Here is a 26,859-nt window from a genome sequence, read left to right as displayed (position 1 = left end):
GCCCGGGCCCTCCCCTCCCCTGCCCTTGTCTCCTTGTCTGCGCTATGGAGACCACCACCCCAGCTCCCCGGGTCTTTGTGCTGCAGACCGACTGGTCCCTTGAGAGGACTTGGGAAGATAAGACTCTGCAAGTGAAAAATACTGTCGTCCAGTTCAGAATGTCTGAAGCCTTGTTATTGCACCAAGAGTGACATTTCACAAAACACAGTAATTCCAAAGAGTCCAACAACGTTGGGAAAGCAGCTCATTCAAGATATCTGTGTCCTAGACTGTACACTGGGCCTCTGTGTTTAGGGGTGAAACCTGCTGTTACTGGGCAGGAGTCATGGCCCAGCAGAGACTAAGCAAGCCCCTCCCGCCATGGCCAGGTGTCTATCTGTCACAGGTCCACACAGCGAGTGTGTTTGTGTGTGTGACCCGCTGCGTCCCTGAAGGAGTGAAGGCTGGCGTTACCCCTTCTGACCACACATTTCCCAGGTTTTCACTGTGGGCATTCTGTTCTCAGGTGGGCCTTGGTTCCTTGGTGTGTGATTTCCCTTCTTCACGACTTATAACCTTCCTGCCAGGTGCGCCATCTGTATGATACTGGAGACACAAAAGACGTTCATTTGGAGATGGAGAACCTTGTGAATTCCCGAACCACCCCAAAGCTGGCCCGCAACGGTGAGTCCCGGTTCGGCCTTTCAGCCAACTCGGCGTGTTCTGTGTGAAGGCTGGGCTGTGGTGTGCACAGTGCTCGTCAGCACTGGACGGGACGTGACTGCTCTGCCCCGTGATACACAAGTCAGCCCGACAGCCAGGAAATAGCAGTGCTTCAGGGCTGGGAAACCTGGTCTCAGAGGTCACGAGGGAGTGGAGAGAAACTGGATACATGCTGTTGAGAGGGCGGGGTGTGTGTGCGGGGGCCTTTGAGTGCACATGCCAGCCCAGGTTTGCGGGGAAGGTCTTATCGGAGAAGCCATGGCCTCGAAGCTGAGGACCACGAGCCTGCGGGACACGATGGTCGAGGCAGAGCCCGTGCTGTACTTTGTGTCTGGTGAGGCCTCTGAAGAGTTCCTCGGGAGGAGAGTGACTGGTCACTGCAGGTGAGCCAGGTGGAGGAGGGCACCGGGCCGAGTGGGTAGTTAGGGCTGCATCCATGTCCGGCTCACTGGCCTGGCGTTGAGGCCGTGGATGAGAAGGGAGACTGTGTCCCGTCTAGCCGTGCCCGGCAGCGAAGGATGTGCCTTGCCATCTGAACTTGGGTTTCTGTGTCTGAAATGGGGGTGCCTATCGTGCCTCACTCCGGCTATGAGGACCTGGGGGCGCGGTGAGGTGTTCACTGCAACACTTGGTGTACAGCGGGGTGTCAAGAGTGGTAGCCGGGAGTATTAAGGAGCCAGAAGCACTGAAGAGCCTGAATAAGGACGTGGGGCTGAAGGTTCTGTTCTGAGGTTTGAGTTCTGTTGTGGGCATCTTGAAGTTGACGTGCTGTTGGAATATCAAGATCATCTTCCTTGAAAGCAGAGAATGTGTCTTGTTTGGCTGCCCCATATGGCTTGTGGGACCTTAATTCCCCAACCAGGGATTGAACCCGTGCCCTTGTCAGTGAAAGCAAGGCATCCTAACCTCTGGACACCAGGGAATTCCCTGGAGAATGTGTCTTTGTTCACTGCCGTTCTGGAGCCTGAACTACTGAGGTTGTCCAGTACACACTGGGCCGACGGACATAGACTTGGGAAACGCCTGAATGAAGTTAGTCCGGGAGCCAGGAGATCAGACGAGGACGCCAGCAGCGCTTCTCTGTGTCGTTTCAGGATTTGTTTCCCCGAAAGACTTAAAATAGGGTTTTCAGAAATGCAGTTTTTATCTTATGTTCACAAAGCACTTAGTGATCAGTACAAGGTTGAATATTTTCAGCTGCCTAAGGTAAGGAACAGACTTTCTTGGACACGAATAGGAGTTACCAGATTCTTCTAAATGCTCTACGTCAGGGCTCTTCTGATGCAGTTATGAAAAATGGATTTTTATAATGGCTTTTCATATTTTAGGAGACACATCAGTGACTGGAAAATGTCCCTGGATGTGCGTTGTCTCTGTGTCAAGTGTTTCAGGGCATGTCGGCTTGTCTTGCTGAGGGCTCAGCCTGCCGCTCTGGGGTCCTTGGCTCCGCCTGTGTGATCCTGCGGAGTTGCTTTCACCTGGAAAGTGCAGGACCGAACCTTTCTTCTTGGGTCCTCCAAGTGTTGCTTTGGAGGGAAGGCGTTTCCTCCCCCAGCTGCTGCCAGCTCTCCAGGGAGATCCCAGGGCCGCTGGTGTGAGGGTGTCAGCAGGTGGTCATTCCCTCCGCAACCCTGTCCTGGAGAGCCGGCGGGACCCTGGGCTTCAGTGTGCTTGGGTCCAGGTCACCCACGGGTAGTCTGCCATCTGTCTGGGGCATGGATGTTGACCTCAGAGTCTGTATAAATTGGGAGTTTCTTGTGTACCTAAAACTTCACAGGAATTCCCTGGGGGTTCCGTGGTTAGGACTCTGCGTTCTCACTGCTATGGGCCCGGGTTCAGTCAGCCCCTGTTGAGGAACTAAGATCCCATAAGCCACACTGTGTAGCCAAAAAAAAAAAAAATTATATAATACCAGTTAAATAGCTTCTTACTTTTGAAAACCAGTGACAGCTATTTTGTCCCTGCCTTCAGTATGTTTTCAGACTGGTTATGTGATTCTCTGTCAAGGCTCCCAGGTGACCACACCTCCAATAATAACGTTGTTGTTGTTCTAGAGTCCGTGGCTCGTTCCAGCAAGCTGCTGGGTTGGTGCCAGCGGCAGACCGATGGCTATGCTGGGGTGAATGTGACGGACCTCACCATGTCGTGGAAGAGTGGCCTGGCCCTGTGTGCCATCATACACAGATACCGCCCTGACCTGATGTGAGTCCAGGCTCGGCCTCATCCGTACTCCCCGCGCTCAGGTGGCCTTTTCCTAGAACGGGACACGTAGCGCAGTGCTTCCTCTGCAGCTTGTGACTGGTCTTGATGTAGCCGTGTTTAAAGCTCTGTCTCTCGGGCGCTCTGTGGCTCGGCCCAGTAGTAGCCAACTAAGTGTATAAGTCTCCATACTTGCGAAGTGGACCCCCTGAGCCTGCTAACATCCCATGAAGGGAAGCCCTGTTTCCTGGCCCCAGCTGAGCTCTGCACGCAGCCAGCTCTCTGTCCAGTGCTGCTGGTCACGAGGAGAGTCTGGCTGGGTGGGACCCGAAGTACGTGTGTCCCTCCTGGCAGAGCACCTGCTCCGTTCACGGGGCTTGCCCGCATTGTCTCTGTCTCCTGCACTTTATGCGAGTGTCAAGCTCGTGACACTCAGGTGGCCTTACCTCCCTGTGTGGTGCCATTTCCTCTCTTGGGCGTCCTGTGCTCATCAAACGCAGACTAGCGCAGCAGGACGACCCAGGTCAGCTGGTGCCTGGTGCACCCAGCTGCCCCTGCAGGCGGTCCTTACCATGGAAGCCAAGCAGGAAGATTCAGAAGCAAGCAGAGCACGTGGGATTATCTTGACTGTCTGTGTCCTTTCATTATTAGGTCCACTTATGGGCCCATTTTTGTGTCTGTTTTATTTTAATGATTACCGAAGGAATCCTGAAAGACCTAGTTCCCATTTATGCTAATAAAGCAGCCTCACCTGGTATTTAGAAATGGGGATTTCTGATTTGCTTGGATAAAGTAAGTGACCTCTGGTGCCCGGTCCCTGGCTCATGTAGAGGCGGATATAAAGCGAGTGGAAGTCACCTAGTCACCCTCTCTGGGGGGCAGCTTGGGGACAACCGTGGTAATGGCATGGGAGTGCTGCAACGAGGGCCAGGCGAGTCACTTCTGCTCCAGAGCGAGAGCAGGACAGAGGGCCGAGGTCACAAGCGCCGGAGGGAGCCTGGCCGGTGCATGGGGCTGCACTTCTGATGGACGGACCGAAGGGGCTCCAGGGGCCTGGGGATTTCCTCCTGATGCACACAAAGCCCAGAGTCGTTAACTTGGCACTGTTCAGGCTGTAGTGACTTCACTCAGGATGAGGCCTCCACAGTTTAATAGGCTTAATATACAGAGTAAAGGAATTTAGCAAGTGAAAAAGTTACACAAGTGAGTAGGTTAACATAAAATAAGGCCTTCTCGGTTAGTCTGAAGTCACCTAATGAAGGAAGCTATCAGTCTTTACTTGACTGAATAGCAGGAAGCCTGAAACCCAGTGGGAAATGTTCGTTAATCTAAGTACTTAGGGAAACTCAGGGACTTAGCAATGAAATAACCTTTTGAGGAAAGTTTTGGAATTTCCCTGTGAGCAGAAGGCCGAGTATGATTCACTAGAGCCGACCTAGTCTATCAACAGCTTGTCACCTCCATGGATGCGGGGGTGATGGCTCCAGGCTTTTTAAACACAGCCTCATCCAAACAGGACCTGTTCCCTGCTGAGCCCGAGGTTACTACACGCAGACCACGTGCAGGTGCAGGGGAAACAAGAAAAACAGCTCCTCTCCTTGAGCCTACATTTTAGTAAGAAGTTTACCTTACTGGAGAAATGTTTTGTTTTCCAACTTTTCCCTCTTGTCTTTTGTGGGTAGATCTTTAATCTGGAGTTCTTCCTGAGGATGATTTGATTTTATTAGTAAGAGGAAGCAAGCTGAGAAGTGAGATAGGTTTGCTTTCCAATTTCAGTGAGGTCCTAAACTTGGGCTTTTTAATGACTACTCCATGATACACTGTTTTCTGGTCTGGGGCTCTGTCAAGCGTGGTCTTGACATGTCTTCTTCATCTTATTCCTCAGAGATTTTGACTCTTTGGATGAGCAGAATGTGGAGAAGAATAACCAGCTGGCCTTCGACATTGCTGAGAAAGAGCTGGGCATTTCTCCCATCATGACAGGCAGAGAGATGGCCTCAGTAGGGGAGCCGGACAAGCTGTCCATGGTTATGTACCTGACCCAGTTCTACGAGATGTTCAAGGACTCGCTCCCCTCCCGAGGTGAGGGTCCCCGGGGCTGCTGGGTGGGTCCCTGTGCCCCCTCTTCCATCAGACCTGCTTCTCTGCGGGTGTTGGCAGGCCCTCCTTCTGACCCTTTTTGCTCACCACACCTGCGAATGTTGAATCCTTGAGCATTCCTGTTCCCGCGTTGTTCAGTGCTTGGAACGACGTCTGTTCCCTTGAAACTCTGTCTTGCTCTTGGCTTCTGTGACCCTGGACCAAACTTGCCTTGTTCTCGTTCCTCTGTGACTGTTCTTTCTCTGGCTGCTCTTCCTTCTCCTGCTTTTTAGTGTTTCCAGAAGTCTTCCCTTGGCCCTCAGGCTGCCGGGAGGCAGATGAAGTAAGCGTCATAGTGCTTACGCATGCTGACCGTGGTGCCTGGCCTGGTTTGCACCCCGTTGCCTCCCCTGTTCAACTGGAGGCAAGTCGCTAAACCTCCCTGTGCCTCAGTTTCCCCTTCTATAAAATGGGGGCAACGTGTAGATAATTAGATTGTGAAATGCTGAGAAGAATGTTTGGCGAATGGAAGCACTTACATAAATGTTAGTTATTTCAATTATTATCTCAGCGTTACTGTTGTCACTAATAAAACGTTGGAATCCAGAGATTTGAGGTGCCATTCTCCAGCGTCTTCTAGCCATGTACTTGTAGACCTCTGAGGCTTTTTCTTGTTAGAGATACAGTTCTTGCGACAGAAATCCACAAGTCTAACATCAGTATGCCCGTCAGGGAGAGCCCCCCTCCGTGTGAAGCTAAGTACAGCTGTCTGCACACCCCAGAACGATGGCTTGGCTTGCACCTTGTCTTCCCCACGTCTCTCCCATTCTATCTCTGCTTGAACTTTTTATCCTCAAAGTGAGGCTTTGGCACTCTGCTGTGACCCACACGCACAGGCAGATTGCAGTTTTTGAAAAGCAGAAGCGGAGGGTTTTGTGACTGAAATTGATCGGGGCAAGTGTTGGTCCTGTTTGTGTGCATGGAGAAGAGAAGGTCTCGCGTGCAGGCCTCTGTGTGCGTTTTCTCGGGCGTTCTTGCTAGGTTCAGAGCGCCCTGGCCCTCTTGCGGGGAGGTGCCCTCGGGGCTGTCCTTGAACACTGCTGATTTCTGCCCTCAGACGCCTCAGACCTGAATGCGGAGGAGAGGGCTGTCCTAATAGCCAGCACCAAGTCCCCCATCTCCTTCCTGAGCAAACTCGGGCAGACTATTTCTCGGAAGCGCTCCCCCAAGGTAAGCGGGTGGGATTTCCTCCAGCTGCAGAGCTAGAGGTGAGGTGCAGAGAGTGAAGGAACGTGGTTTCCCTCTGTTCTTGGTGCAGGACAAGAAGGAAAAAGACTTGGATGGTGCTGGGAAGAGGAGAAAGACCAGCCAGTCAGAGGAGGTGAGAGAAATGCCTGGGATTTGCTGGAGCAACTGTAGTATGCCTCTTCCTGGCTTAATCCCCCAGTGTCCGAGTTGGTATTGCTGGATCTTTCCAGTTCATCCACGTGAGGAGGGTGGGCATGGATGTTTCCTGTGGCCTTGTGCCTCTGTTCTCTGGAGAGTATTCCCGGAGCACACTCGTGTGCATGTAGCCTTCCTTTCTCTGTGGGGTCACACACATGGTGAAGGGCAAGGGGCCTTCCCGGGATGTGGCCACACCAGCAAAAGCCGGAGCACCTCTTCATTGCTGCCCCCGCCCTGAGTCCATCTTGAGATGAGAACCACAAGGAGTGCTCTAACCTTGAGACCAGCCATCGCGCCAGGCCCGGGGTGGGGGCAGGGGGGCTGCTCTGACACAGGCGGCTCTCGGGGCCCATGTTCCTCAGGAGGACACGCCCCGGGGCCACAGAGGAGCAAGGCCCACCCTGGTGAGCACGCTGACCGACCGGAGGATGGACGTGGCCCTTGGCAACCAGAACAAAGTGAAGTACATGGCAACCCAGCTGCTGGCCAAGTTTGAGGAGAATGCGCCTCCACAGTCTGTGGGTGTGAGGAGACAGGTAGGCCCCACTCACCCACCAGGACCTGGTCTGACCTCAGAGGAGGGGGCTGGTGAGATGGGGAATGTCCCAGACCCCCCGAGGGCTCTGGACTCGAGGTGGCGTCTGTGTGGGGAGGGACAAGGGTTACTGCGTCACCAGGCAGGTCTCAGGTGTCTGTGACAGACGCCCACCTGGGCCCTTTGCAGCGTGGTGGGGTCTCAGTCTCTGCACGTAGGTGTGTGTGCACACGCATACATATATGAGTAATAAACCAGCGCTTGCCCTGATCAACCTCAGTCACAGAAACCTCTGCTTCTGCTTATTGAGGAAAATGCTGGAAAGAATAACGTTGGTAATTAAGGCCCCTATAGTGTTACTGATGTTTTGCCGTGTCTCTTTCGGGTCTTTCCTCAGTGCGTCTTCGTTTCCATAGTTGAGGTCATTGTTGTACACTTTTCTGTTCTGCTTTCTTCCCATAACTTTGGGCAATATTTCCATGTTCCGAACTCCTTACGAGTCTCTTCCAAAGTGTGCACTCTACACCTTTCTTAACCCTTCTTCTGGTGCTGAGTGTTGACTTGTTTCTCATCGCTGATGATAAGCATGGAGGTGAACACTCTGCTGACAGAGCTGCCTTATTAGACTGTCCTTGGCGAGGTCAAGAGTGGGCGTGTTGTCAAGACGCTCTGTGGACTGACCTCACTCCCCCGAGTCCTGCTGAGGGCTGGCTGGCGATGTCTGTCCCGTCTCGTCTCTCCTCTTGCTCGTCCAGAAGTCCCTCTGGCTTCTCATGAGAGGAGGTGCTGGCATAGTGCGGTCCACACCGAAAGCTTCTTCCCAGACCCCTGGTGCTTAAGCGCGCGTCTCCTCTTCACCTCCTCCACGTCATCAGCCCCTGTTCCTGTGGACCAGGCCGGGCCCACCACCTGAACGTCTTCTCACGCCTGGTGCTCGCTCAGATCCTCACGCCTCAGGCGTCCGTGCCGAGGAGCCTGCAGCCCAGGCCCCGTCCCACCTCAGGAACATGGGATGCTGTCTGCCAGAGGAAGTTTGTCCTCGAGATGCATGCCTCATTTTCCAAGTGGCAGTTAGTGGTTTAGGCTCAGAGCAGTGAGCTTGGGAAAAGGATACTCAGAATTACAGCTCTGTCTGTCTACTCCTTTGCATTTGTTTTTGACCTAGTTGAGGGTTTGTTTTTTTTTCACAAGTGTAACCTACATATTTTTCTTTATAACTGTAGCTTTGTAGAATTAATTCTCTGAGCCCTTCTTCAGTTCTTAGATGTGTGTCTGTCTGCTGTGAGGGTTATCTTTGTGTCTTCTACCTTAATGTGTGTTTTTTTTGTTTTTTTTGTCTCCATGTGCTGTCCCTCCCCACACTGGCCTGTGTGTCACAGCCGACACAGGAGCGTGGGGTCAGCCAGCCGTCCAGCTGCCTGCCCGAGCAGGGTCGCTCTGCTCCCACCCCCCAGTGGAAACAGGTAAAGGAACTGCCCGGGCCCAGGCCTTCCCACCCGCTCCTCCTCTGAGCCAGCTGGGTGGAGGCCTCACTGGAGCCCCGGGTAGGGATCTGTGCGCATTTGAGTAGACTCCAGGAAGATCTAACAGAGAGTACGGACAGTATCAGGCGTCCCTAATAGCTCAGTTGGTAAAGAATCTGCCTGCAATGCAGGAGACCCTGGTTTGATCCCTGGGTCGGGAAGATCTGCTGGAGAAGGGATACGTGACCCACTCCAGTATTATTTGGCTTCCCTTTTGGCTCAGCTAGTAAAGAATCCGCCTGCAATTTGAGAGAACTGGGTTCGATCCCTGGGTTGGGGAGATCCCCTGGAGAAGGGAAAGGCTACCCACTCCAGTATTCTGGCCTGGAGAATTCCATGGACTGTATAGTCCATGGAGTCACAAAGAGTCAGACACAACTGAGCAGCTTTCACTTTCACTAAGAGTATCACATGACCTCTATAACCCCTTCGGTTTTGGGAATCCAGTGAGCAGGCTGAGCTGTTTGTTTAGTGTTGAAACCAGCTGGGACTGCGTGGTGAGGTTCCAGAGTCTTTGGGGTTTTGCTCTTATAACCTTTAAACCCAAGTTGACCTTTAGCTGACTCATGTCTGCATGACCCCTGGAGGACCATCCTGAGTTTGGGGCTCGGGGCAGTGGGCCTTTCCTGTTAAACAGGAAAATGTTATCCAGGTAATAGTTTCAAACTGTGGTTTGTTTTCCTTGTTTCAAACCATGGACATGGATCTGTAGGCTTTATTGGTGTTTTTGCTACATTTAGAATATCCTTTTTAGAAATTTTCACTGAAATCTCTGCAGAATCTCCTGTAGAGCGACTTCTACATGGTAGAGTGGGGCAGAGAGAGAGGAGGTGGCGCCTGGCAGTCACAGGAAGCCCGCCGGCCACGGGAGGCCTCTGCTCCGTCCCTCCTGCGTCAGGAGTGCGGCCTGGGTGTGTTGACTCGTGGTTCGGAATCACTGAGGACTGGGGTTCTGAGTGGTGGTCGCTGTGTGGCCATGGTGCCCTCCTGTGCTGGGAAGTGCTGGGGGGTGGTGAGTTAGGTTTAGTTTAATGACTTTTAGGGCAGATTGTTTCTTTGTTAACCTTTCTTTTAAGAATATGCACAAAAGGCAGGCCTGTGAGGCTGAAATGGAAGCTTCTGAGCAGAGTCCAGACTCACCACAAAGCCAAGCTGCCTCTTCATGTGCCTGGGGAAGGGTGGTCTTCTGAGAAAAACTCCTTAGCAATTGATTTCTGTTTTACTGACTTACCCTTCGCCTTGAGTAGACCCTCTGATTTAAAGATCAGTCTTTAATGGAGGATCTCTGAAAGGGAAGATGAGCTACTTTGCCAGGTTCTTACACTCGTCACAGAGGTGGCCTGAGACAGGAGTCTCTGGGTGAAGAGATGGCCTTGAGTGGCACATCCTGGAGCGGTCCAGGGCAGGGACCCCGCCAGGCTGCAGGGGCGCCTGGAGCCTCAGCCCGTGCAGGTGCTGCCTGCACACATCCGGGTGGTCTGCGGTCGCGGTCAGTGGAGTTGAGTACGTACTGCCAGCTTCTCCAGGCAGAACAGAACCCTTACAGTGAAGTCTGGTCTGGGAAGGGGCAGCGGAGATGCGGGTTAGAAGGCGCAGCCGGGTCTCTGCAGCGTCAGACCTGTGCTGTGTGTTGTGTGGAGCAGAATTGTCAGCCTCCCCGCTGTGGGGGCCGGGACCCCAGTTCACGCCCTCGTGGATGCATCACGTCCCGGATGACACATCCCCAGTACTGACTTGGGGGTGTCACGAGCCGTGCACCTAGTCCCTGAGGGAGAGGACACTGCCAGGCGCCACACAAATGGGGACACGGGAGGACTCCTTTGGGGGGTTGGGGGTGCAGACAGGAGTGGTGTCCCTGCCTCCCCGCTCCCAGGCTTTGCAAGCAGCACCCCACACGTCGGTCTGGGCGAGAGGAAGCTGAGGCCCCTCTGACCTAGGAAGCTGGTGGTTTGTTAAGCACCAAAGGGTCCTACGCTAGAGACAGCCCCCCAGGAAGTGGACGCCGTGGAAAGGGGCATCTGGGGAAGTGGTCTGCGGACACTGCAGTGTCAGTTGGCAGAGGTGCTCTTTTTGTCTCCTGTCTCCTGCTCTTTCCTGTGTTTCCTTGGTCATCTCCCAGAACCTTTCAAGTGTGAGTGAGGGTATGTCCTGGGCCCCTCTCTTCTGCCCCCAACTTTCTTGATAAACCAACAAAGAAGAATGTGGTCCAGGTCTGTGGGATTTAGAAAGTGCTGCACTGTAGGTCCTGAGCCCACAGCGGCTGCACGAGACTCGGATCTGCAGACAGTGCGCCTCCAACCAGAGGCTGACGGCAAGCGGGGCGGGCGCTCCCTGAAGACACGGGTTTGTGCTGACGGAGGCACCGGGTCGGGGAGGGGTCTCAGGATGCCTTTGGCAGGAGCCTCTCGTCCTTCCAGAACCGGCCTCAATGTGGCCGTCTTTTCACCTGTGTTCTCTCTGTTTGTGTCTGTTGGTGTAAAAGCGACGGGACAAGGAGCGTTCTCGGACCTGCCCCAAAAAAGTGATCACCCTCTCTCCTCCCCCTACTCCGCCTCCCTGTCGGGCACATGGCGGCCAGCAGGTGACCCCCTCTGCATGCTCTGCCTCCTGTGTGCCTGCCTGCCTGTGTGGGTGGCTAGGGTGGAGACCAAGTCAGAGTCCCCCTGTTTCCGTGGTGACCGGTACTGGTGCACCTCAGGGTAGCAATTGTACGGTCAAACCCTGGGTGGTTTAATCCAGTCCTGTATCATAAGAAGATGACTGTGCAGCTGTAAACTAAACTTTAAACTACACTGACCCAGACACAGGGTCTGACAGCCTGCGCACACTTTCATGCAGCCCTGCTGGAGTCAGCCATGTTGGTCTTGCTGCCCAGGGAGACGCAGTTCAGGTGGACTTTGGAAGCTTTTTCTAAGGCTTCACTTTATGAGTTTGGTTCCTTTGGATTTTGCGAGCCTGCCTCCTGTTTACCTGGCTTTTGCCAACAAATGGCTGCCCTTCCGTCCACCCCTCTCGCTCTCCAGGCAGACACTGGAGAACTGCTTCATGGCAAGTGGGCCACACATGTGTTTGTGGCCAGCACGCCCACTGAAAGTGCGTTACAGAACAGTGTTTTTGACTTGTGTTGCACGTCCCTGTAAAATAAAACAGTGATTTTAAAGAAAGGCAGGATCTATGGAAAGACATTTCCTTAGCTATGGTAGCCTGTTCAGGAGGTGACCCTCTGCTGTGTCTGATGAGCAGGCCCAGCCGATGTCCCTGGGTCTGGACCCTGAGCCCTTGTGGGGCTGTGACTGCCCTGGGCCCTGTCCGTGTCAGAGAACAACCACAGGCGTTTCCCGTGAGCCAGGCAGAGTTCTGAGCGCTTTCCTGTGTCATCTCAGTCTCTTCTCACGATAAACCTATAAGGCAGGTCCCGTTAGCGTCAACCTCTTATAGCTGAGGAGACAAAGGCGGAGGGTCAGGAGGCCAGGTCACGCAGTGAACAGTGATCTAAGAGCTGAGCCCGAGTGTGTGACTCTGGAGCTTGAGTCCTGGCCTTATCCAGCCCTCAGGGACCCACTTGCTCATGGGCTCCAGAGAAACTTGGAAGCTTTGGGTCAGTTTTGCACAGGCACAGGGCCATACAGTGAATCCTGGGTTATCCAGAGTGACCAGAGGCCTCCACAGCCCCATGAGTGCTCCTCAGGACAGCAGGGGCCTGTGTACCGGGCCTGTCCTTCCGTGCACAGCTCTTTGTTCTCCTCGCCCTGTCCTGTGATCCTGTTCAGGGACCATGCCCCACCCTGGAGTTTCCTGTGGACTGTTGTCATGGTCATTTACTCCAGCCGATTTCCACCTCCCCACCTTTCCTTCCTAATGTCTTGTTGTGGAAAGCTTCGCCCCTCTAACCTGCCTCTCCTGTTAACCTCCCATTGAACGCCTGGCCGTGTGCTGCTGTGTGGAAGAAACGTGTCTGCTCCACCTTTGTACTAACCGTAGCCCTTTATCCATGTGGCTGGCTTGTAGGAGGACAGCTGTGCTGGGAGTTGTCCTTGGGTGATGGGGGTTTGAAGTGGATGGGGTTGTGGTTGCTGGGGGCAGCAGGCCGCAGGATGTGTGTTGAAATGAACTCTGACTCTGTCGCACTGTCACTCAGTAGGTCCAGATAGAGAGTTTGGATGGAGCTTAAGTTTCTGCTTTGTTGCCAACAGACACACAGGGATTTTGATGCCGACAGCCGTGGCAAGCAGAGCCCCCAGCACGAAAGGGTAAAAGCATGCCCATGGCATGGGACGCTGGCAGCCACACAGACGCGGCACGCTAGGGCGGGGGGCAGGGGGGAGGTGGGCGTGGCCCCTGGCCCTTGCTTTTTGCACTCTGGTCACCCAGCCAAGAGCCAGAACTCTTTGCTAGCAGTGATGACCCATGGGAATAGCATTCCTGGAGAGCATCTGTCCACTCCAGAAAAGAACCCTCAGATGTGTGCTTCTATGAAAGGCCTCTTCCTCCTGCCCTCAGCCCCCTTTCCCACCCATAAATACGTGCCTTTGACTCCAGGGCAAGGGTCAGGTTCCAGAAGCAGGAGGAATTTGCTTGGCTCTTCCGCGAGTCTGGGATCTCGAGGTAGGAATCCCGAGGAAGCCAGAGCTCTTACCAGCGTGGGGAATTTTCAAGGATGAAGAGGACAGGGCAGGGAAGGAAGGTGACAGCGGAGTCTGTGATGCAGAGCTGTCGATCCTCTGTCTGAGAAACTAGGGGGCAGACCGCCAGTCACACGTGGCCATCGAATAATCTGAGGGGTAGCAGAGATGCCCGTGTAAAAAGCCTGCTGACTTGATGGAACGGTCTTGGTTGTCGTTACCCTTTAATTGATCCCTGAGTGGATGCCTCTCTGCAGCCAGAGCGAGAACCAGCTCTCGCTGTTCATTTCATGTGGGCCTTCTCCTCTTTTTTTGGCTTCCCTCTGCCTTTGCTCTCTGAGAAGTGTGCTCGTGACTGAGCAGTAGTTCCGGCTCCCCCGGGCCCATCAGGAAAGTAGCAGTAGCCCTGTGTCTCGTACTGTCACCAGGGCAACGGGAGCAGGTCCCTGGGGCAGGAGGCGGGGCTGGGTGGCCTTTCCACGTCACCCGTGTGACCATGGCCTCTCTGCATGTGCCCAGCCTCTTTCATCCTTCTTCCCAGGCTGGTTCCTCTCAAGAAGAAGTCTCAGCCTTTTCACTGAACAGGGCCAAACCCTCTGCTTTGGGGAATGCATATTTGAGGGGGGGTCACAATGATTTTGATTGAAGCAGAGCCTTAGCAGGAACAGAGGGAAGAGTGGTGAATGAGAGGAGAGACTGGACAGAGCAGCAGCTAGAAGCTTGGGGCTGCGGGGCGCAGGGGAAAACAGTCAGGTTGGCAGGAAGCTCCTTTTATCATCCCGGGGCCAGTTTCCAGGTTCCTCAGTGCAGGGTTCCCGTGCAGATGCTCTCGAGGGTCACTGCTTATGTCCCTGCCAGACTGTTCCTCCACCACCCCCATCCAGCTGTGCATTCGCCTGCTTCTCTACTGTCCAGGGAGTTTGGTCTTTTCTATCTGAGCCTCTAAAGCAGAGGCTGATGACACTCTCCATCACCCCATCACACCTGAAGCTTTGCAGTTAGTGTGAGCTGAAGTAGGGGAGCTCAGAGCCGAGGGGTGCCTCTTCCCTGCACCCCGCAGGTATCTCAGCCCAAACCTGCAGGAAACGAAGCAGTTACTTCTTGCTGAGTTCTCAGCCCCTTCTCGCTGGGGCCCGGAGAATCTGGCTGCTGGGTCCACTAGCTCCACGTGCTGCATGGGGACTGCAGAGGGTTGGGGGCTGGCTCCAGGGTCAGCTTGGCTTCTCTCAGCCCCACCAGAAGAAGGAGGAGCCACTTTCCTGGCTTTTATGTACAAAGAGCGAGCTTCAGTGCAGATCTGCTGTCCCTGTGGTCCCCTCCACATCAGGCTTGCAGAGTGATGTGCTGGTGGAATCCCCTCTGCCCAAGAGAGATTCCAGCTCAGGCCATGAAGGGCTCGGCAGGTTGCACAGGACGTGTGGGCTGGACACCGCCTGGAATGAGCCATTGCTGCTTCTGGAACTGAGTGTTTTTGGTTTTTTTTTTTTTACTGCATTTGTAATCCAGATGGGTCTGAAACTGCCAAGTTGCTTGTGTTCAGGACAGTGTGTGACTTTTCATTTCACATTTCCTTTGGTTTTTTCTCCATCTTGTATCTTATAGCCAGAGCCTGAGCCTTCTCGTCGATTTTTGGTCGATCAGTGGGAGCTTTCTCTAAGCCTCCGCTCTGCCAGCCGCCCCGCTTCCCCCTCTTCCGACTCCCTCCGACAGGTAGCTCGGCCCAGTCCGGCAAAGCTGCTTCCTCTCCAGCCTCCACTCTCTTCTCCCACACAAACGTCCTTCCTGTCTCCTTAGGGACCCAGCTGTGTGTGTTCGTCATGCATGTGAAGGTGGTAGGCGTCCAGCTGAGTTCAGGCGGCTGCTCGCTTCACTGCAGCAAGTTCTGTCCACTTTGGCCCACATTCGCCATGTTCCAACCACACCAGTTAGTGATAGAGCGTTTTTAACTCCACGTGCCTTCCTATTAATGCGTTATAAAATAAGAACTGTAGTGTAATTAAATCTCCTAAAGGGAGTGGTGGCTACCCAGTATTCCAGGTGCCTCTTGAACTGTAATCATGTGAGGAATGAGCCCTGCTGGGTCCTGCGATGGAGCTGACCCAGACGTGCAGGGTTTGCAGACAGGTGGCAGGGCCTTCGGCCTGTTCTGTCTGTCCCTGTTCCTGAGCTGCTGGCAGACTGTGCAGAATGGAGTGCATGTGTGGTGGCCACAGCGTCAGTCCAGAGATAGCTACATTGCAACAGTTTCTTGAGAGTCGGGAGAGGAAAACCATCTGCTGTTCATGCTCAAAAACAGAGAACTGAAGGTGGCAGGTGCTTTTGTGCCAGGCAGCCCTGGGCTGCGCTTGCTGAGGGTGCTGGTTTCTGATGGGAGCACAGGGTCCCGGCTGAGCCGGGATGACCCCGAACTTGCTCCGTGTCACAGCCTTCAGCGTGGTGTCTGGCCTGTGCGCTCACTCGTCTGCTGCAGGGGATGTGCTGTTTTCTGCCCCTGGGGTTAGCTTGGCTGCACCTGAGTTCTGTCTGTTCCAGGCTTGCGCTTCCCTCACGTCTCTATCTAAAGAGGGCTTCGGTCCAAGAAGCACTTGTGTTTCTCGACCACCGATGGGTATGAGCTGTGAGTCAATGAGCAAATGGCACTAATCTTTGGAAATCTCCCTATTTTAAATTGAAAATATAATTGAGCCCTCAGCTCCAGCTGAACCTTGGGAACTGCTTGATGCGCCACTGCTGTCCTCGTAGTCCATGGAGCGTTTCCCCGGAGCGTTCCTCTGGTCCTCACCCCAGCCGGGATGTGCTGGTGCTCAGGCTGGTGCCCTCCCATATGGCCGCCTGCCGGGGTTGCTGGCATCCCCAGCCCTCCTGCATGTTGTGGGTGCAGAATGAGAGAGAGGGCTCCTCAGGCCTGCGGACACATGGCTGCTGAGAGTGTCACACACAGGCTGCAGGCGAGGCTTGGGCCTCACTCCCTGCAGATGAGCTCAAAGCAGGGTTTCCACAAGAAGGCTTGCCATTGAAATGCATAGTTTTCTCCTGTGACTTCTTCAGCTTTGTTGGAAAAAGGATTGAGGTGGTTGGATTTTTTTCTTTTATCTTGTTTCAACTTAATGAAGGACCCCTCCTGGATGGAAGCACATCTGGCTTCCACAGCAGCCCTGCAGACTCCTGCAGCGGCTTCAGCAGTGCCCTGGCCGGCCTGGACAGCTTTGGCCTCAGGGCCCAGGGGAGCACAGAACTCTCCATGGGACAACGGGCAGAGGAAGGTCCTTCCTGGTAAAGCCAGGGCCTCTGATGCCCAGCACAGAGGCTCTGAGTGCAGCAGTTACCAGTGAGGAGGGACGTCATCCCCGGGGACACACGTTACCCAGGCGGAGAGTTGGCCTTGCTGTCTTTCTGTCAGGAAATGAGGAAGCAGCACCCCAAGCCCTCTCCCAGGCCAGGGACGTGCCCGCTGTCTGGTGCCTGCTGTCTACGAGGTTGGGCGGGGGTTGGGGGGGGGTGCCCTCGAGTTCTTCGTATGCAATTTGAGCCACTGGGGCGTAGGCCCTTCCCACTGCTGTCTGCTCACATCCACCGTCCTCCCGCCTGCGCGTCGCCTTCACTTCATCCAGAGACGTGAGAGAGGCCAGGTTCTCCCTCCTGAATTTCGCTGTCCCTGCAGCCACTGCCCCCACCTGTGCTGGTGCCAGCGTGTGGACACTGACACCTTGTCCCCTGCTCGTGGGCACTGTGTTGGCATGTTTGTTGCTGCACCTTGTGTTCATTTTATACCTTTCAAACATCACCCCCCCGCCATCTTCTTAATTTATTTATTTATTTCCTTCTCATTTTCCTTCTTTCTGGTCATTTTACAATCTCCAACCAATAGAAGTATATAAAGATGTACACGGGCGGAGTGAGCTCATTGGCTGAGCAGATAGCCAATCAGCTTCAAAGGAAAGAACAACCCAAAACCCTTCTAGACAAGAAGGAACTGGTAAGATACGCTAAGGGCACTGTCTGTCTGGATAAGGCAGCTCTGGAGAGCACGCCTGCTTCGCTCTAAGTAGCTCTAGTGACATACGCAGCCACTATGTGCCATGTGGTGTGGTTTTTTTTTTTTCTGAGGTGTCTGTATTTTGCAACTGACCTTCCAGGACTGAAATTGTTGTTTAGAATGTTGTGTGAACGGCATACACAGAATCTCCTAGTGAGTGCTCTAGGGTCCAGGAGCCTGTGTCCATGGAGAACCACAGGAGCACCTTCAGATCAGAGTCTGTTGAAAGAACTTGGTTTGATCGCTAATAAATGGCAGAGAACAGACTCCGTGCCGAGTGCTGGGTGGGCACGAGGCTCTGGTCCCCAGGCTGAGCCGCTTAGTGAGGGTCGTGCACCCGGGGAGTGCTAGGAGACCTCTCCCTGACCTGTGCCTCTGTCCCCCAGGGCTCCATAAAGAAGGAGTTCCCGCAGAACTTGGGAGGCAGCGACACCTGCTATTTCTGCCAGAAGCGGGTCTATGTGATGGAGCGGCTGAGCGCCGAGGGCAAGTTCTTCCACCGGAGCTGCTTCAAGTGCGAGCACTGCGCCACCACCCTGCGCCTGTCGGCCTATGCCTACGCCCTCGAGGACGGTGAGCTCCCTGCGCCGGAGGTGCACCCGGACACGGCCCCCACTGCTCGCTCACACAGATGCTTTTCTTTCTGCCTCTCGTGAGCATTCCCACCCCGTCCACAGAGTCACCAGGCAGTGTCACAGATGACTTGGTGACCATGGAGAAGAGAAGGGCATGTGTTTACCTAAACGCCTGCCCTGGCTTCACAGATAACGTGCTCTCCTACCTCACGGCAGGATCTTAAGATGAAAAGGGCCCAAGGAGAATAAGTCTTTTTATCTTTGCTTTAGAGAAGAAGAATCACAGTCTCAAAAAGCCACGTTTTTTGCCTGAGGTCAGTGGCAGCACATTGAAACTGCGTCCTTGGCTGCTGTTCTCGGACTTTGGTTCCCGAAGGTGCCCGAGTTGTGCGCATGGTCACCCGTTCTCTCTTGCATCCGCATCTCTGTAGAACTGAGAACACGTGGCACAGGCCTTCATCTGGTTTACTATGCTGGTCAAGCCCTGGCCTTTTGCGGTGTTTGTTGATTTCATAGTGGGATGACCTTGACGAGGCAGAAGGTGGAGGATTATGCGAACTGGTAACAAAGCCTAATGGAGAGGCATGTCTGCCACCTGAAAAACCTTGGGGTTAACTGCAAACAGTCACCCAAGACATTGATGATTTCTACACCCGTTCCTACAGGACCCCAGAGGGACTTTGTGAGAGGCCGTCTTACTGATCCAACAGTGATGAAAAGACACAGGTGAACAGGAGGGGGAGTGAATCCTTGTGGGGTGGCCCTCACACAGGAGGGGGCCGCCCTGCAGTGAGGAGATAGTCCCTCATCCAGGCTCTTTGAATAGTGAGTGAGAGGAGCTGAGGAAAGCTGGCCCCTGTTGTGGCCCCTGGTCCTCTGGTTACACGAATGGAAAGCGAGGGCAGGGGTGCAGCTCTCCGTACCGCACACACCGGGTCTTCAGAGAACACCTTTGATCTCCCTGATGGGCTTGGTGAGTGAAGCCCGCCCCGTGTTTCTGTCTGTGAGGTTTGCCTGGAAGGATCTCTCCAGGTCCAGAGAATTGATCCACAAGTATTTTTGCCCCTAGATTCTGTGCCACACCTGGAGACACATTCTCTTGTGGGGTGGATGGAGTGTAAGCAGGCTGGGTCCTGCGTGGGGTGCCCTGGCAGCATTCAGTGTGAGAACGGCTGTGGGCTCCAGGGCATAGTGCAGACTCTGACTTTGGACAGTGCAGAGGAGGAGGGAGCCGTGACGCTCAGGGTGTCAGGAAGCACCTCACCTGTCCTGGGTGGACTCTGGAGAGCGGTGGGTGAGGCTTCCTTGCCTTCCTGGAATAAATCCCACTTGATAATGGTGTCTGATCCTTTCAAAGTGCTGTTCAATTTGGTTTGCTAATATCTTGTGGATAATTTTTGCACCAGTGTTCATCAGGGATATTGGTCCATAGTTTTCTCCCAGTCTCCTTATCTGGCTTTTGGTATGAGGTTGATGGTGGTCTCATGAATGAGTTGGGAGTAAGTCGTCTGGATGCATTTGAGAAGGCTTGTTGTTAGTTCTTTAAATGTTTGATAGAATTCACCAGTGAAACCATCCAGTCTGGGGCTTTTCTGTTTTGCGAGAATTTTAATCCCTGATTCAATCTCCTTACTCAGTACTGGTCAGTTCAGGTTTTCTGTTTCTTTATGACTAAGATTTGATAAATTATGTTTCTAGGAATTTATTCATTTATTCTAGGTTATCTAGATTGACAAATAGTTGTTTTTAGGAGCGTCTTAGGATCCTTTGTATTTCTGTGGTATCACTTGTAATGTCTCCTTTTATTTCTGATTTTATGTATTTGAGTCTTCTCTTTGTTTTTCTGAATTAGTCTGATGTCAGTTTTATCTTTAGAACAATCAGTTTCATTGATCTTTCCTATCATATTCTTGTTAGGTCTTCTTATTTTTAACTTCAAGAATAGGAAAGTTAATTTGTTAAAGGAGCCGCTCTCTCCAAATGAGAAAGATGAGTGGGATTACTCCAGTTTCAACAGTTTCTCTAACAGGGTCTGTCCTTTAATTTTCAAAACCTTGACTATAAGTGGGAGTAAAGAAAGGGTTGAGGAAAAAACGCCCCTCTATGACTGAATTCCACTACGAGTGTCATGGGAAAAGCCAGGGTTGGCATCAGTCAAGCTTGTGATCCCACACACAGCAGGACACACACATTATGCAGCAGGACACACGCGTTACGCAGCAGGACACACACGTTACGCAGCAGGACACGCGTTACGCAGCAGGACACACGCGTTACGCAGCAGGACACGCGTTATGCAGCAGGACACACGCGTTACGCAGCAGGACACACGCGTTACGCAGCAGGACACACGTGTTATGCAGTAGGACACGTGTTATGAAGCAGGATGCACGTGTTACACAGTAGGACACATTATGCAACAGGACACACGTGTTATGCAGTAGGACACGTTATGCAATAGGATACACGTGTTACACAGCAGGACACGTGTTATGCAGCAGGACACACATGTTATGCAGCAGGACACGCATTATGCAGCAGGACACACATGTTATGCAGCAGGACACGCATTATGCAGTAGGACACACATGTTATGCAGCAGGACACATGCGTTACGCAGCAGGACACATGTTATGAAGCAGGACACGTGTTACGCAGTAGGACACGTTATGCAACAGGACACGTGTTACGCAGCAGGACACGTGTTATGCAGCAGGACACACACGTTATGCAGCGGGACACAAGGTTACACCAGGACCCAGGCAGCCCAGGTGGGCACAGCTGAGCACTGGGAAACACTACTGGACCCTGAGGATGCCGTGTGCACGCTGATGCTCTTTATTAGGCTTAATTCTGTTTTGTTCTAGTCACAGTCGATTGTAGGGTTTTTTGGTTTGTTTTGCGTTGTCTTTAATGCTGATCTGACCCACTAAGGATCTGAGCTGCAATCTGACCAGCGCCAAGTCGCACATGGTTGCCAGAGGGCCGCGGCAGAGCTAATGTTCAGTGCTGCCCCGCCCGTGGCAGCCTTCATGCCTCCAGCACTTGTGTTCACTCTTGGTTCCCCCAGAAATGCTCCTCCAGCCCTTCATGTGACCACATCTTTGTTCTGCACACACAGCCACTTTGTTTGCTGGCCCCGCTGTACAGGCTGCAGTCTCTGCTCTGGGCCCTGATTGGGTGATGGCTCCGTGGCCTCCACACATCCGGGCACAGGGAAGAGGAGGGCCTGGCCTCCCTGGATGAGAACCCTGGCTTGGGCAAGGTCGGGCTGGGGCGATAGGGACGCATGTGCCAAGACCAGCGGTCAAGTCCGGCATTTCAGAGACTTGCTCACTACCTCTTCCCCTGCTCCCTGATGCCTGCAGGTAAATTCTACTGCAAGCCACACTACTGTTACCGGCTGTCTGGCCCTGCACAGAGGAAGAGACCGGCAGGGGTGCCTCTGTCTGGAAAGGTAACAGGGCTGGGCTGCAGGGGTGGGGGCACCAGGTGACCGTCCAGTGTGGTGGCAGCTCAGGCATGGCCAACAGGCCCTGAGTGACCACTGAGCAGCCCTTCCTGTGAGTGGGAGGGTCTGAGAAGTGGTCTTGGTCTGATTTGGGGAGGGGCAGCATGTCAGGACTCATCGAATGTTGGGTTTCACTATGGAAGTGTTCTTGCCAGCACCTGAGCTACATTGGGAAGAGCGTGTCCACCCCTCCCTTCTGTTTGTTCTGTATAAAAAAGCCTTTTGCCTTGAAAGTTGCACCTTTCCTGAGAGGAGGACGCTGGAAAAGGACTTGGCTTGAAATAAATGTTCTGCAGCCAACTCCTTTAACTTTGTTTATTCTAGGGACCACCACTCATCTAAGAACTTTATTTTAAAAAACTGAGCATAGTCAGCTCCCTGCTTGTCTTTTCAAGTGAGCTTGGTATCCTCTCAGATGGGGTGTCCCTGTGTGTGTCGGCAGCTGACCATTGCTTCCTAGAGGGCCTCTGGGATGGCAGAGAGCCCACGGGAAGGGCCAGGCACCTCTGGACCGTGACTCCTGCGATCCCCATGATATGTATCCTGGCACGTCTCTGGGTTGCCTGGTGACAACAGCCAGCCGACCACAGCCAGGTGTCACTGTCTCTTGAGACGTGGTGCCTCACTCAGTCATCTTCCTCTCCTAGGAGGCCCGGGGACCCCTGCAGGACAGTCCCGCCGCAGACGCCAGTGGACGGCCCAGTACCAGTGCCAGCCCTGCCGAGAGAAGCCCAGGTAGCCTCACTTCCTTGTTTGGCTGGGTGGCGCGTCACTCGCTCGGCCTCTGCGACAAGGCCAAGGGGATGAGCCAGCACCTCCAGTGCAGCATTTCATCGATTGGGCATCAGGCGGCCCAGAACCCTCCGGACTCCTTTTTCATGTGCCAGCTGCTTGCATTCGGAGTCCCCTTCCTCTATGGGCTGTCGGAGGTGCTGGTGCAGATCCGAGGGGAGTTTCACTGGCCCACTGTGAGTCAGTAGGGCACCATCAGGTCAGCGGCATCGCCCACACTTCGTGCCGTCTGTTCCAAGTCTCAGAGTTTTATTGCCGGGCCCTGGGACCTGCCCACATCCATCAGACACCTGGGGGCCAAGCCCAGGCCTGTCCAGAGAAGAGGAGTTCAGAACTGGCTACTTTTAGCACTGACCCACGTGACGAGCCAGGGCGGCAGGGCCTTCCCGTAGTCCCTCGTGGTGGGCTCCTCAGGCCCAGCGTGGAACTGTGAGAAGGTCCCAGGGTTTGCACACAGGCCCACCTGCACTGGATCTCTTCTGTCCCCTTCGCTGCCCTGGTGTCTGGGGCAGCTGCTGCTGCTCTCCCCACATCTGTGACCGCTGAAGGACAGGCCCTGGCTGGTTCCACTTTAACATCTTCCTGCATCAGGAGGCGAGTGCCACCACCCCCACTTCTGAAAACACTTTTATTCTGATCTTGGAATGCAGGAAGAGAAGGGCTCACGGAACCAGCTTTGTTGTGAAAAATAGTGTTTTTTTCCTTAAAGCCACTTCTCCCTACTCTCTGCCAAAGCAGCCTGTGTGGTGTGTCCACAGTCCCACAGATGCGGGTGGTCCTGGGGACCTGTGCAGCCCCGCCTGGTCACAGGCCAGCTCATTGCAGCCAGCAGGAGAGGAAGTCATCAGGGCCCTGCTCTCACCTGTCACAGGTGTCCTCCCGTCCACAGAAATCACCCTGTGGAAAGGACAGGTTATTGGCTAGACGGAGAGGAGCTGGGCGTAGGATTCCCAAAGGGAGGGGGAACAGGGTGGTTCTCTTGGTCCTCAGATGGGAGTGCTGCTCCTCTGACCGCGCTTCGGAACTGCCTGAGCCCCGGGGGTGGGACGTAGGCGAGCTCAGCTCTGCTGCTGCGTGTGGCTCTCTCTGATCCGGGCAAGTCTGCAGGTGCCCTGCAGGTTGAACCAACATTTTATAGCCATGTTTAAGCCACGAAGGACTTGCTACCCCTTAAACCCCTTATAATCCATCTTTCTCATGAGGTGCTGAGGGCCCGAGTCGGGGAGGGGCTGGCAGAGACGGGGACGTGTGCCTTTGAGCAGGTGAGCACCACCTGGGGCTCAGCACATAGCCAGGGCGCTCAGCCTCTTGCGAACATCTGCAGAGGAGTGAAGCCAGCAGAGGTCAGGCCGTTCCTGGTCACGCACTTGATCTGGTTCAGTTTGCTGTCCGACTGTCTGCTTTGGAAGCGTGGTGGGCTTTAGGATTTTAGGAGCTGTGGAGAGAAAAGGGTTCCGTAGAGAAGAGGAACCTTCTTTGAAGCAGGGATAGAAGATGAGAGCTGGGCGTGTGACTAAATCAAAGGCTTGTGGGCCCTCTTGATTTTGAGGGAGACGCACCTCTCCCAGCACGTGGGTTCAGGATGTGAGCCTTGGTTGGCGGTACCCTGTGGGCAGCAGTGAGCCAGTGCCCAGAGCACTGGGGTCCAGTGGGTAGCTGTCTTTGGAGACCTGGGCTTTCAGAAAGACAGCTCTGAGTGTGGACACGCCCCAAGACACCAGCACTTCCCCTCCACAGGAGAGGAGCAGTACATGGGTCTCCATTACACATGGCATGACATTGATTTCTTCTGCTCCTTTAATAGAAAAAATCCCAAACTAAAGTTTTGGTTAACTGGAACCTTGATTTGAAAAGATTCAGAAAAATTCAGGTGTTGGAGGGCTTCAGAATGTGTGCTGTGGACGGCAGTTGTCAGGCCAGGTCCTGGCACGTGCCCTGGGCTGCACTCTGAGCAGGAGTGAGTAGTGCGTGGAGCATGGCTCACACCCGGGTCCCCATTCCCCGGGAGGTGGGGCCAGGGGAGCCGTGACTGGTCGGCTGTTGTGCATCTGCCCCCTTTAGTCTGGGGCGTTTCCCTCCTTTCCCTTGTGTTCGCCTCTTCCACCACAATTACTGCTGTTGCCAAAAATACAAACACAGCCCGTGAGTTAGAACCTAGTCCAACGTCCTCTGTCTCTGGCAGCCTGGCCTGCGGCTGCTACCTGCTTTAGCATCTTCATATGTGATGTGCTTTTGATGTAGAAACCCTCTTTTCTGTTCTCAGTCTGTAACTAGTTTGTCTCAAGCTTCTTACACTGGCTGCTGCAGGTTCGTGGGCCTGGCACAGGTTTCCTTACCCTGACCTCAGAGCACCTGCCTATAGGAAACATTTGGAGAACAGGTAGAGAAAGAAAGAAAACCCCAGATGGTACGTTTTCCCCTTGAATACAAGACCCTCAGTTGCGGGTTTTGAGGCCCTTTGTTCATCCAGAGGACTCCCCTTTACACCTCGTATGGTGGGGATCCAGAACTGAAGTGTACAGGTGGGGGTCATGGGGATCAGAAACGCTGTCCTTCCAGTCCCTGCGACAGACATGGGACGGGAGGAAGGCTTCGTTGTCTGTCATGTTACGGAAAGATGATCTTAACACACAAGGCTGTCTGGCTGGGCGCTGCCTGCCCCCATCCCTAGACAGGCCTGCGTGGCACTCGGGTTCCGTGGTGGGCCTGCCGAGTGAGCACTGGGAGACCAGGTGTTACTGCACCAGCCGGGACGGTTGCACGGCAGGACGCCTCTGACCCATCCTGGGTTCCTGCCATCAGGAGGGGGTTATTACCAGATCTCCCACTGCTTCCCAAGTCTGCTTCCATTTCTGGAAAACCTGTTAGTGAGGCAGAGACTTCTGCATCCAGCTTCCCTGCCCAGTCCCGAGAGTCATAGCAAATGTGATGTATGCACGTTTACATATATACACACATGTGCTTATACTGCTCTAGCTTCGTGTGTATAAGTACACGTTTACATATTGTGCCCTGAGTAATAATCACAATCCTAGTGGAGCTGTTTCTAAAGCTTCTCTTTCCTTAGTTCTGGTTTACCTGGGGACCTAGCCTATCTTAGTGTTCCGGTCGGGGTTTGGAGGGAGCAGAGAAGCCAGGCTCCTGGTGGAGGTGGAGACTGCAGGGTGAGTGTCTCAGAAAGCAAGCAGAGCATACTTCCAGCACCAGAGACCAGGGGCACAGGGCTCTCTTTCAGGGGCCCTGAGGACCGCTTCGCTTCCAAGGCATGTCTGACTCCCTGGGCCTGTTACTGCAGCTTCCTGCTGTCTCTTGGTGTTTAGTGTGTCTGTAGACAGTGGAATCCCGTAGTCTCTCCTGACAGTGGCCTCAGAGTGGCCTTGAAGGCCTGACCAGTGAGTTAAGGGGTTCCACACCCCACTTTTCCTGAGCCGTTAAGCAGCAGTGGGTCTCCAGGCATGGTACGGAGGCCAGAGCTGTGTCAGGGATGCCCGCATTTCTACCTCCGGCCTGCCTTCTGTGAAGCTTCATGCTTGCCTTTAATCTGTGCTGTTGTGAGTTTTGGTGTGTTTCTTTGTGAGCTGTTTTTATTTAATTGTGTAACTTTGTTTTTTCCGTGAAACTTTGTTTTCTGTGAAACTAAGGTGTTGTGCTTCTAATTTTTTTTTTAACAGATGTTACCGTTCTTATTTAAGAGAATAAATTCCAAACAATCTTCAGGTTTCTGAGTATTTCTTTTCCTCCCCTTTCTCCTGATTGGAGGGTGGGAAGGGCCCACTCAGGCAGGTCTCAGGAGTAGGCTTGACAACGCTGTGCCTCAGGACACTTGCTCCGGGGCCAGTTCGGGGGAGAGTGTAGGTGTATTAAAAGGGCGTTTATACCTGAAGTAAAAGGTCCCTGTCAATGGAAAGGCCCCTGTTCTGGGGGTGGGGGAGCATGGTGGAAGACGTTTGCTTGCTTCATGGAGGAAGATGCCACCTGTGCCCCCCATCCAGTCAGCCTGCATGAAGGCCCTGGGGGGCAGGCAGGTGAGGAACAGAAACTCCCCCCGAGCCAGCGTCTGCTGGGGCCCCAGGCCGCTGTCCTCCTGACGAGCCGGTGCCAGGCCCAGGAGCACGTAGGCACCTCTCCTCTGCTGGAGGCTCTCAGGCGACAGGGGTGGTCCAGGTCTGTCCTCCCGACTCTGTTTCTTTTTGTGACGTGGACCCTGAGCCGGGGGACCGGTTCTGCCTGACCGCTGGAGCCTGGAGGGCTGAGCCTCCAAGACCCTGTCACATTTGCTGTGACCTTGGCGGTGCAGCCCGTGGAGCCGGGCTCAGCCAGTGTGGGTGCTGAATCGGGCCCCGAGAGGGCACCGCAGTGGGGCGAGGGGCACTGAGCACCCCGTCTGCACAGCTGTGCTCTAGGAGACGGGGTCTGGTACGAAGGGCCTCTCCCCTCCACCCTTGGGTGCCTGCACGGCTGCAGCACCTTGCTGGGTCCAGAATTCTTCCTGCTCTTTCTCAGAAATCAGTCAGTCGGGTCTGTCCTGGCCTCTGCAAAATACTGGGAGAGAAAGAGTGGGTGAAGACCCTGGAGAATTCCCTTTGGGTCTCAGTTTCTTCCCGAAACTTCTTGAAACCCAGCCTCCCCTGACCGGTCCATTCTCCGGGAGGGCTCTTGTGTGCAGACGGGGGGACACGGGACAGACCCTGGGTTTCATCCTGCCCTTGAGGGACACACTGGAGACAAGCCCACACACAGCCTTTCTGGGGTGTAATGACTTGCACAGGGCTTTGGGAAAACTCGTGCCTAGACCCTAGGCCCTTTCGTAGAGCTCTGCAACTTCCCCAAGACTCCCGA

At 54.0% G+C, this 26,859-nt stretch overlaps 1 protein-coding gene across 1 annotated transcript in view; it reads left to right on the top strand.

Annotated features, from left to right (window-relative positions):
- Positions 1-26,859, top strand: part of MICAL3 (microtubule associated monooxygenase, calponin and LIM domain containing 3) — an 87,785-nt gene that overhangs the window by 21,858 nt on the left and 39,068 nt on the right. Inside the window, 14 exon segments of the mRNA XM_010845070.1 lie at positions 567-663; positions 2,757-2,904; positions 4,787-4,983; positions 6,098-6,210; positions 6,299-6,361; positions 6,789-6,962; positions 8,341-8,424; positions 10,967-11,065; positions 12,678-12,734; positions 14,709-14,816; positions 16,975-17,082; positions 17,529-17,715; positions 21,086-21,174; positions 21,876-21,963. Coding sequence (XP_010843372.1) covers positions 567-663; positions 2,757-2,904; positions 4,787-4,983; positions 6,098-6,210; positions 6,299-6,361; positions 6,789-6,962; positions 8,341-8,424; positions 10,967-11,065; positions 12,678-12,734; positions 14,709-14,816; positions 16,975-17,082; positions 17,529-17,715; positions 21,086-21,174; positions 21,876-21,963 — 1,612 coding nt within the window.

Source organism: Bison bison, unplaced genomic scaffold (assembly GCF_000754665.1).
Source record: "Bison bison bison isolate TAMUID 2011002044 unplaced genomic scaffold, Bison_UMD1.0 scf7180017864213, whole genome shotgun sequence".
NCBI classification, from domain to species: domain Eukaryota; kingdom Metazoa; phylum Chordata; class Mammalia; order Artiodactyla; family Bovidae; genus Bison; species Bison bison.
This window is presented reverse-complemented; position numbering and strand designations above follow the sequence as displayed.